This window comes from Carassius auratus, chromosome 21, assembly GCF_003368295.1.
Source record: "Carassius auratus strain Wakin chromosome 21, ASM336829v1, whole genome shotgun sequence".
In the NCBI taxonomy this organism is placed as follows: Eukaryota; Metazoa; Chordata; class Actinopteri; order Cypriniformes; family Cyprinidae; genus Carassius; species Carassius auratus.
This window is the reverse complement of record NC_039263.1, coordinates 16,459,450-16,471,726: the sequence shown is the minus strand read 5'-3', so window position 1 is coordinate 16,471,726 and position 12,277 is coordinate 16,459,450. Positions and strand designations below refer to the sequence as shown.

Here is a 12,277-nt window from a genome sequence, read left to right as displayed (position 1 = left end):
AACTGGGGGATGTCCTGGATGGAGACCTGCAGGCTGAAAGAGTTCGCTCTGAAGAGCAGGGTCTTGGGTTCCTCCAGTAGGCGTCCACCTCGACCCCATTCCACCGAAACCACCTCCTGCGAGGAAGAGTAAATAAAGATATAAACGCTCATGCATAAACACATCCTGACACATACAATGCCCTACACCAGGAACAGAACTCAAATGATTGCTCATGTTTAAATTATTCAGGTGAAAAAAACAGCCCTCCTACGCTACACAACAGCTATTTCCTGGATATGGTGGCACCTTTAATCTCCGTAACCTGAGAAGATGAAGCGGAAAGTGATTAAAAACCTCAACGCGAGGCTAACGTTTCCAACCCCAAGACCAACAAACAGGCTGAAGAAATGCCTGCATTGCATTTTTCATCTACAAGAATGGAATTACAATAACACCCTGGGCTTAATATAAAGAATAATAAAAAAAAAATCTGGCAACACAACAACTAATAACTCTTAAGGTACAATGCCTTCAATTACCATCTCAGTCGAATACAATGAACGTCGTCTACCTTTTCTCTGTGCACAAATGCAACACGCACACAAAATGGCATGCAGAACCGAAGCGAGAGACATTGGATGGATAGAATCAGCATTGATGAAAGGCACGGGTGATTTTGAGCTCTTTGCATCTATTCTGTGGGAATTGTTGACAATGGCACAGTAGCATTAAAAGCATTAGGTCTCTCTCTCTTGCTTTCTCTCTCTCTCGGTCACAAAAGACAGGAAAACTCTCTCGCTGTGATGGCTGCTGATCGATCCTGGCCTGAATTTGTTCAGTTTCCGGGGAGGAATTCATTTGCTGTTTTGTGAAATGCAAACACAGCTGACAACAAAGAGTACAAAAGAAGAAAAAAAAACGGCAGGTGAACGGCTGGATAAACAAAGTGGAAGAGTGCTTTGGTGTGGAGAAATACAATCTTTGACCATTCACTCGTGAGTGTGTCCTTTTTTGGAAGAAGACTTCACAGAACCGAGGTCTGTCACACACACGTGGTTGTTTTTCTGTCATGGTGGAGACTTTCAATTGATTTCTATTGTGTTTATGCTTATGCTTAAGCTAATGGTTTTGTCTATACGCTTTACCTAACACTCAGGTTTGCATTTTTATTGAGACATTATACAGGTCATTCTACAAGATCCATTGGGTTTCCCTACATACACTACCATTAAAAAAAATGATAAAAATTCTTCAAGGCTGCATTAAATTGATCAAAAGTGACAGCGAAGACTTCTACAATTACAAATTCTATTAATCAAACAATCCTGGAAATAAGTCTATCAAGGTTTCCATAAAATTATTAAAGGGGCAACGACATGGATTTTTTAAATTTTATTATTTAAATATGTTCCTTGAGGTTTACTTATAATGTTAATAAAGTTTTTTTTTTTTTTTTTGCACAAAAAAACAACAACTAATACAGAGTATATGGAAAATGTATTATTTTAAACCATCATTCCGACCCTTTGTCTAACGCGACCTGTTTTAAGGGTCCTTAAAGGCTAGGCAGTAACTGGCCACTGTTATGATTGGCTAATGTCATTGGATAGGAAACAGTATAGACACTATTGCAAGTGAGTGTCCAATCCAAATAAAATGGTAATTTCCAGGCAAAGCATTATGAAATCAATTACTTACGATTTGTGATAGTGTTTATGCAAATGTTTGTGTCGGGCGACGTCATCTTGCACTTCAGATCCAAAATGAGCCATTTTTAGAGATTGATTAAATAAATGCTTTGTTTATAATGAGAAGGACATTTAAACCTATGAAGCTCGCAGGATGTTTTAATGGTACAAAGACTTCTCGTATCCCAAAAGATCAAGACACTTTTGATTTCTCATGTCATGACCCCTTTAAGGAGAAAAAAACTGTTATTTTACAAACCTGTGTGTGTAGCAATACCTTCTATAATAACAATAATAGTTTTTGCTATGCATTACAAAACATTTTTAAATAATAAACCAGTAACTTTTTTATTCTTGTTAAATTCACCACAAAATATTTTGGCCTGTCCTAAGGCCTTTGTTTCCAAATGTCTTCTTGCAATATTATTAAATATGCACATTTTAATGAAAGCAGAGGTAAAAGCATTCTTTCTTTATTCTATCTAAACCATTTTTAGCTTTATTATTTTAGCTGGCGGTATTATTAAAAAGATTTTTGTGTTTCCAGGTTGTGTCATCACTCTTACCATAGATCCTTTTTTTTTGCACTTTTTAAAGTAATACATTATTGCATAAAACAACATCAAAACCTTAATAACAATCATTCTTTCAGGTGCTTAACTATTCATATTAGTTGTTCAGGTTTTCCTCTTGTATCATTTTATTTGTTTATATGTTTTGTGACATTTAACATCTTAAAATGTCAATCCTGTTTCAAAGATTCTCCATGGTACACAACTGATAACTGCAAACTGTACCTTTGTAAGACATTTTCACGGTCTTCAGGGCTTGTGATGTCAAACAGAACTGTAAAATGCAATTCTGGTTCCTTTCTGAAGGCATAATAATATCCCAACATATATTAAAGTTCATTAATTTAGCTTGAGTGTAAAAACACTCTAGACGTCAACCACATTTGTGTGGTTGGAGAGAAAAATAACGCAACTAAATTAGTTTGTGTACGTCTTGAGGCTTCAAAGCAACACAAAGACATCTCCACATCTCCATAACCAAGTAGAAAAGATCCATGCTAAACATTAAATATAAATGACATATCATGCTTTCTTCATAAAGTGAAGAAATTGTAAGGTCCGAGTCTGCGCAGAACAAAGACTTCTCTGAAGCTGTGTCCACTCAGCTAGACGTCACGCCTAACAGAATTTAAATCATTTTTAATTAGCTCACAGAAAATATTCAGTCACGTAGTGAATGCATGAAGCAAGAGTGGCTCACCGTGTCTTTGTAATTTAAGAAGCTATTCTATCAGTTAGCTGGAAATGTGTGTGTGCACGAGAGAGAGATTGGTCCAGCTGACTTTCAGTGGAGCGTAAAACCAGAGTACCCACAGGGCATGACGGCCAGCCATAACACGCTGCCCCATGAATGCAAATATCCCATAAGCTGTGGATTTCCGTCTAATGCCATATGCAGTGTGAATGGGATATGTATCATGACATTTGAGGAAGCCTACATCTGTGAAAGCCAAAAAGGCACCCTTGTGGGAAGACCAGTTAGGACCAGCATGAACTGGTTTGACTAAACCAGTGGCTTCTTAAATAGTGCATCAGCATCCGAAACAAAACATGTTTTTACACACCTGAAAGGCATGGGGCGTATCATCGACGCAGTACACTCGAATGCTGTAGTTGAGGAAGTTGGGCTCCATGTTTCCAAACGCAGCAAGTCGGAGTCTCTTCCCTGCCGCCTGTGTGAGGGCCTCTCCCACTAAAGCGTAACACCCCGGTCTCTCCACCAACAGGTGGCAGCACTGAGTGTCCAACAGGCAGTAACAAGAGGTGCTCTCCTCTTCCGCAGCCATGACCTCCTGACAGAAACACACAAAATCCCACTGTTGGTGCAGCACATACACAAGACTTATGCAGAATGACTGCGATTATATTAAGGTTTGCTATTAGGGACAACTGAGGTGACTGATAAATGTCATTCTCTTTTAGAGGGCAATAGACTTGAGAAAGATCAAGTCTGCAACAGACCTTAGTGTCAGGGTAGCACCACATTTAATTTTGACAGGAATAAAAATGAAGCTTTAAGGGAAAGAAGTACAGTGCGTTCAATGAATTGTACCGTTGTTTAACAACATACCGGTTGTTCAGCTGAAGAAGCCTTTTTTATAAAAGAATAAAAAATAAATAAATCTTTCAATAGACAAAAATTGTTTTAAAAGTTGTAAACATGCAAATTATGTGATCTAGGACATGACTCATAACGTCATTCATTTTCAGATGGCCAAAGTTTTTAATTCTTTACAGTTCTACACAAAGCTGTATACATTAAAAAGTAGTGTGGCTGAGTATAAACTTTTTTTTAATTTTATTTCAGTTTTAATAAAGTAAAGAAAAAGTGGCAAAACCATTACATTTACTATCTTTACTATCTTTACTATTTACTATCTTTACTATCTAACAAATAAACAATTAACCATTTTAATGATTACAATAGTATACATAAAGTGTTTTATAGTGTTATGTTTATTTAATACTTTTTAAAATACATTTTCTTTAATTTATACCCATTTTATTAAAATATAATTTATTATATTACACTATTGTCATGGTCTGGTGTGCAAAACAAAGCACACGGTGACAGAGTATAATCAAAAGAGTTCTTTTAATAAATCCACAGGAGAGAATAAGCATAACCAAACACAAATCCAAATGAATAAACATCGATAGAGGACAAAGGAACATGGGGAACACAGACTGAAGTAACAGTAACTTAATTGGGAGAACTGAAACAGATGTGTTTAATTCTAATTAATCAAAAACCACGGAGACAAACAAGGCAGGAGAAAGGAAACACAGAAATTTAAACCAAAACAGATGTAAAAAAAAAAACTATATAGTATTCATATAATCAGGAAAAAATATGTAGTTTTATTTATATTTATTTTATAAAAATTACAATTTCATACAGTAATATACTGTTAATATGATAACAAAAACACTATATAAATATAAATAAATGAAATGAACAAATATTAAATCTATAGTAAAATTCTACTTCCTTATGCAGCTTTTTTTGTGAGTGTGTATGTGTGTGCATGTGCATGTGTGTGGGAGAGAGAAAACTCTGTTCTGTTAATGAAATGCTTTTGAACATTTGACCACGATCAGTGCTGGAATGACTGTTTTTGAATTGCCTTCCCTCATCTTGAAAACCACCGCAATTGTCAAATTCATGAGTGGTGCTTCTGCTTCCCATTACCTTCACTTAACTGCAACACCAGTGACAAAAAAACATTCCAACCGAAAGTAAAAGGAATGCATCTTTAAAACTCAGCTCAAACATTTACAATTGACCATAAATGATATACGATATATTGTAATGTTTATAGTACAAACACGATTAAGAGATAACTTGGCTCCGTAACCAAGAACGGCTTCCATGCTGATCGACTGTTTTTCTTTTCTAGGACACGGTTCAATTGCTTTTAATGCAAAGAAAGGCCTCGTTGTCAAAAGCACTGACAGCTACTTACTTTTGGCAACCCTGAGGCTTTTCACAGGCCGCTTCACTTTATAAATTCCCCAGTCAGCATAAAAGTATATACACATGTTAGAAAAAGGTGAAGATCTTTAGCTGAAATTATGCTTTTCTTTTCTTTATAGCTCTGCAGATGGAAGCACAGCTTGATTATTATTATATGCATCTGGTATTTGAATGTCAGGAACAGTGGGTGTGTAGCGGCCAGCAGGAACTCGGAGTCCAGGGTCTCCATTTTACCGTCTGAATATAGCTGAAGCTAAGCATAACTTTGCCCCCCGGAGCGACCCGAACCATTTGCGACGGCAGAAAGCTTGATATTTCACGTCTAAACACACCATTGCACAGAAAGCATTGTCTATTACCCACAAATCAGTGGGTGCACTGTGCACATTAAAGTGTGCTTTCAGTCTCTCTCACACACACAGTAAAAATGCACAAAAAAGGTGTTATTCTCAATTCTGCGGGGACATTACTCTCAGCCTGCCCCTCACTTGTTCTGGCATTATGCCTGCGAGAAAAAAGCTCATTATTTCAAACAACCATCAGAGGTCTCCGAGTCTTTAAAACGGCATCAAAATGACTCGCTTGCACAAAAAGAAAGGTAGTTGATTGGTATTGTGATGTGTCTTTGAATTAGAGTGTCTGCGTTTGATTATAGTCTCCCGAAATGTCAGGTCGGACACACATGTGCTAGCAGCTACACAAACACAAACAGAGATGGTTTACCCAGGGTCAGTTTGTGTCAGTGAGCCCCAGCTCAACTTTGATGAAGTTCTTTCAATACGTAAGAGTGGTACAAATACCACTTTTATAAAGAACAGAAAATATCAAAGGGAAAGAACAATGTTAATAAGAGAAGCAAAGAGAGAGGCTCCCAAAGTGCACTCAATGGGACTCGCGTTGTAGGAACAGAGGGCATATCTATTGATTCTGTCATATAGTAACCTTCAGCATTCATACTTCAGAATGACAGTTCTTAATAATTACCAGCACACTGCGATTTCCCAATGAACTACATGATTCAGACTTTACACTCATTCAAGGCAAGTAATGGCTTCGCTATGTATTCTAATAGTTAAAAAGATAGTTCACCCAAAATTGAAAACGCTGTCATTAATTAATCTTCCTCATGTCGTTCAAACACTTTAAGACCTTTGTTCATCTTTGGAACACAAATGAAGATACTTTTTAGACAACAACGCATCTGACATGTTCAAGGCCCAGAAAGGTTGTAAGTACATTGTTAAAATAGTCCATGTGACAACAGCGGTTCAACCTTAATTTTATGAAGCTATGAGAATACTTTTTTTGCGTGCGAAGAAAACAACAATAACTTCATTCAACAGTTTCTTTGGTATTCTCATGAACGTGCGTCGAAGACTAACATGGAAGAGAAGAAATTGATGAATATAGTCGCTATTTTTGATTTCTTTGTGCCAAAAATGTATTTTCGTAGCTTCATTACATCATGATTGAAACACTGGTGTCACATGGACTATTTTAACAATGTCCTTATGACTTTACTGGGCCTTAAATGTGGTAGTTGAATTGCTTTCTATGCAGAGCTAGAAAGCTCTTGGATTTCATCAAAAATATCTTAAATTGGGTTCCGAACGAAGGTGTTATGTGTTTAAAACGACATAAGGGAGAGTAATGACATAATTTTCATTTATGGGTTAACTAACCCTTTAAAAACGTAAAAAGTTAAAAAGTTAAAGACACTCTTTTGTCAGATTTGTCTTACCTCCCAGCTGTTGTCCTGGGTCTGTCTCTTAAGCTTGATACTCCAGTCTTCTGAACTCACATCTGCACAGTGGGCTACTGTCAAGGCAACAGGGCAGGAAAGGGTCAGGCCAGGAGGGCCATATGTTACTTCTGGACTCAAGAGTATCTCCTGACCTTCATCAGACAAAGCACTAAAGAAATAGACACACGAAACAGAATAATTGATATTATTCAAAAACAACAACAAATATTAAATTAGTATTGCAGCGATGCTAATATTGTTAGTTCCTGATGATTAACTGCTGTCTTTCTCATTTGTAAATGACTTTGGATAAAAGCATATGCAAAAGTAATCAATGTCAAAAGCAATGCTTCTGATTCTATTTAATTTTAATGTAACATCATATGTAAACACACACACATGTACAAAAAAAAACTAAAATGAGGGAAATTACACTTCTCTATGGTCCACCTCCCTTAGTTACTGTTGCTAACTCTAACAAGATTTACAAAATATCCCATAGGAATAAATTAGGGAGTTCAGTGTGATTTTCAATGAAAAAATTGATCGGATACTATCCTTGGGCTTGGGCTGGAATCAATTGTGGCATTTATTTGGATGTGGAAGATGTGGAAAAGGAAAAAAAAGCACCAGATGACTACAGTATATGCTTATAATAAACTACATATAACTGTCCATTGGTGTGGATGCTAATATAATTGCTATAGTTATCATTCTTGATGTGAACAGGCCTTTATTATGAGTTTAACCCCATAATAAGTGTGCAAACAGTGAATCTATTCATGAATCCAAAGCTCAAAAGTTTTCCCCAAATTTTATGTCCACTATCAAAATAAAATACAGATCAGGAGAACTACTTGTGTGGAACGCTCATGGGAAATCCTCACCCAATGTGCTATAGTGTCAAAATAACAGTATTGATTTCACCAGAAGATGCCGATGTTGAAATAAATGGAATTAGTTTGGTTAATAAACACGAGGGCAAGCTACTACGACAACACCACGAACAAACATTAGCTAGAAACACAAGCAGATTTGTTAACGGAAACATGCCAAGTAGCTGCACAGATCTCCATGCAAAAACAAACACAACAGATAAGCCTGCGGACTCAGCGCTAATACAGATATATTGTGCTTTTTTCGCTGGTTGAAGTGATTCCAGAAGGCAGTTGGACTTGATCGGGTGTGGATCAGTCAGTGTGTGTGTGTGTGTGTGTGTGAGTTCCCAGGTCGATGTTGTTGTTTGAAGTGCTTTCTGAGGAGCCTGGTGACATATTGAGACAGTTTGGATGTGTTAGCGTCGATCGATATGACTGCTGTGGATCCTCAACAAGGATTAGTCATCTACAGCAGGGGGAGTTCAGGGCGGCCTGGATGGCGCCATAGAGAACTAACACATTGACACGGCAGATTACATGAACCAGACACCTGCTGTAAACAGAACCGTGATGATTTACAATTCAGTCCTCTTTGCACAGAGATTCAAGAGATTTTAATACTAATGAGCGGTGTTTGTCCATGTGGAACTGTCCATTGACTGTCTCTGCTACTGTAAGTGCTATGGTGTTTTGAATAGTCTTTGATATGTTGCTGTGTGTGTGCTAGGGTACTACATCATTGCCTAGCCAAAATCTCCATGTTGCAAGGCTTTTCAACAGTTTTATTGCCCACCAGGCAAAAGTCCAATGTCCTTATCGATCAGAACATGTTGTATAAAAGTTTTTTATCTAATGTGTGTTTTTTTTTTTGTTTTTTTTTTTGCATTGACGATTCCATTTAAAACAGTTATGTTTTGGGGGGAAAAAGTTATTTTAAGAACTTTTAAGAACAAAAATATTACATTGCTGTGAAAACCCTCTTTTTGAAGCTTTATTTTAAGAGTGTATTTTGAGGTGTGATTAATGATGGTAGCAAAAACAGGCCAAAGTTCAAAACGTAAATGACGGATATTGGTAAACATACAGATTTATTGACCATTGGCTTCCATGTTTTGGCTACATCAAATATTATTTTTGTGTTCCATAGAAAAAAGAAAGTCATACACGTTTGGAATAAAATGATGGTGGATAAAGGATGAATTCATTTTAATTTTGTGTAAATTATTCCTTTAAGCACCACTAATTATGATGCGTCTGATGAACATATGGGCTGAATATCAAGTATTTATTTCACAACCAGAGCCGTTTTTCATTCTAAGCAGGTGGGGGGCTGACACAGCCGTCCAATTACAGTGACACTACAACTGACACTGTACCGCACCACCAGACCAGTCTGTCACTTTACCGCCTTCTAATCACTCTCTCTCTCTCTGCATCGGCACTGTTTGTTTACATGTTGATTTATTTATATTTAGTAATTACTCTGTTTATTGGCATTGTATCCAAACTCTTTTGCGTCTGAAATAAAGGCAATTAATGCTGATGAACCAGCTAAGCTTGTTTTACCATTCTGTAGAGAATAGAGAGCGTTACTTGACATTTACAGCCATTAATGAAACTCTCGCAAACACTAGAAAAACATGTGTGAACATAAAACGCACATCAAATGGAACGAAAATGTCATAGTTGCTGAAGTATCAGGAACAGTGGAAAACAAGTGAAAAACAGTTGAAACCCTGAAATAATAAATTAATTAAAATAACATAATAAATAAATATATTTTTTAAAATAAATAAATAAATAAAACTACAATAAAAAAAAATATTCATTCATTATTGTGAATTTGTATTTTTCATATGTTGTCACCTTTTTCCTTCTCACACAGACAAAAGCCAGAGACCGAACAGACAGAGAACAGACTTCAACAAATTAAAACCAAAACTGCTCCCTCAGGAAACCACCACAACAAGCTTCTTCATTGCATTTTGTGCCGCAGGCATTATGGCCTGATCAATATGAACAATTATCTCTCATAGATCAAACTGCCTAAGAGAAGGGAAGTGTTTAACTATAAAGCACTGTTCAGCTGACAGCTATTTTGACACAGGAGATCATCAAGCCATATGGCTGAACACTGGAAGTAGATATGTTATTTATACTGGTGGGCTGCGTAACTGGACATACATTTCAAAAATATTGCTGTTAAGAATATATATGCAATTACTTTTTCCACTACACGCATTAAAAAGTGTAGTCTAGTCTTGTAAAAAGAGACTGCTAGCTCGCATTCAAGGATCAAGCCATTATTCATTTCCCCTAGTTCATCAAATATAAAGAGGAGCCGGAGATGCAGTGCTAATAACAAGGAAATGCATCACCTATTGATTTACCAGTTTAATATCCTCCAAGATAGCAAAAAAAACAAAACAAGTCTGCTTTCATTAACAGAGTGTGAATCATTTTCTAGTAATACAAATGTTCGGTGTGTTGTCCAGGTGAATCCACAGGGAAGTGTACAGGAGAGCTTTAAGCTCTGCAAATAGCCCAGAGGTCTGAGCAAACTCAATCCTATCACTGTGAACAAATAAAAAGAGTCTCTGATTGATCCTTTTTCATGACTCTGCACTCTATAGCTGCTGTTATGAGGACTCTGGAGATCATGCGGCTAAATTTAAGAGGTTCTGCAGATTGATTTCTGCTTCTCTCTTCTTCTAAACCCCCTCTCTCCACCCTCTGTAGATGCTTTGTGGTCAGATTGCAGTGTTGTGGATTGAATTTCTCCCCGCCACTCACCACAACTGTCAAAAGATAGGCTTTGAATGACAGCTGGGCTGAGCAGCTAGAGTTTGACTGACGGATAGCTGCACGACGGTGGTGTTGGTGCGTCGGATGGGAGATGGGGAAGCAAACAGCTCTGAGCTTATCGGACGCTAGCAGGTACCTTCATCTGCGGACTTGCTGAGATTGAGGTTTTCATCTATGAGCGCTGAAGAGACTCTGAACACTCATGACCTTTGATTTCTATCAATCCCAGAGAGTCTACGACAGCGATGGAGGATTGAGAGCCAAGCGAAAGGTGTCTTCAGTCTGATTGTAGGTGACATTCGAGAGTTTTACAACTGTAGTTTTAATTCCCGCTCGTCAAAGTTTGCTCATAATTTCCGGAGGGTTAATCCCAAAGTTAAGCAGCTCACCAGAACAAAGCAAGTGGCATTCTGGGAGATTTCCACTCATGAAACAAAAATTGCATTACGATTTACAGCAAAGTCCCTAAACAGTGTTCACTGCATCCTTTATAGTCAGCAGAGATTATCTGTAGTTCACTTTACCTGACAAAATATGTTGCCCTAGACCACAAAACCATGAGGGTTAATTTTTTGAAATTGAGATTTATACATCCTCTGATCTGATCTGAATAAATAAGCTTCTATATAGACACAACTATTTGAACATCTAGAATCTGAGGGTGCAATAAAAAATTTATATTGAGAAAATCACCTTTAAAGTTGTCCAAATGAAGTTAGCAATGCATATGACTAATAAAAAAAATAATGTTGATATATTTACGGTAGAAAATTTAAAAAGTATCTTCATGGAACATGATCTTTACTATATCCTTTTATGCAATAAAAAAAAAATCTATAATTCTGACCCATACCATGTATTGTTGGTTATTGCTACAAAAATACCCATACTACTTATGGTTGGTTTTGTGGTCCAGACTCCAGGGTCACATATGATCATTTGGAACATCATGCAATATCAGAAACAGACTACAAAGCTTGAGGTATGAAAACATAAGTATAAATTATTATATAACTGGAAACTGGATAAATGATGTTTTTTTTTACGAATACACAAATGATTAGTTATGCCAAATACTTTAGCAGACATACAGAGTAAAATGGTTTTTAAAAGTCCTTATTCTTCATAATGAGTAAATAATGAAAGTGCCACTTTCATTGGATAAAAACAGCGGGAACCCTGGAAAACATTCAGTTCCTAAATTCGGAATCCTGTAATTAAATTATTTGAATTTGAATTATTTAACTTTTTTAAAATAGCTCAAACTAGGAGTGTAAATAGATTAAAAACTGGTTAAAGAAAATCTGAGGGCAAGGGGGTATTTGAATATTGTTGTGGAGATGGGGGACCTTTGAGTCAAAACATTGATAACTATTGATTTAACATGCTCACATCGTAGTGTGATGTTCACAGCGCTGGTCTCAGGTCGACAACAATGCCATTGTTTCAGAGTCACCATCTTTTTTCTCCTTGTTGCGACAGGATAGCACAGCTGGCTGATAACCTGCTTGACTCGGATGTGTTAACCACTCTTGCACACAGAATACTAACGCTATAAAAGAACACCTTTCTAAATGAGCTCCAGGAGAGCCGGTCGCACCTATAGCTGCCTTCAATATACAGGCTTCCAC

General features: G+C 37.0%; 1 protein-coding gene across 3 annotated transcripts in view; it reads right to left on the bottom strand.

Annotated features, from left to right (window-relative positions):
- The window catches only part of unc5da (unc-5 netrin receptor Da), a 179,954-nt gene that overhangs the window by 7,207 nt on the left and 160,470 nt on the right, over nt 1-12,277 (bottom strand). For all 3 annotated transcript variants that reach the window (XM_026196317.1, XM_026196318.1, XM_026196319.1), the window contains 3 exons: nt 6,961-7,132; nt 3,307-3,534; nt 1-116 (listed from right to left, as the gene is read on the bottom strand). The exon at nt 1-116 is cut by the window's left edge and continues 34 nt beyond it. In XM_026196317.1, coding sequence (XP_026052102.1) covers nt 1-116; nt 3,307-3,534; nt 6,961-7,132 — 516 coding nt within the window. The remainder of the gene's footprint in view (nt 117-3,306; nt 3,535-6,960; nt 7,133-12,277) is intronic.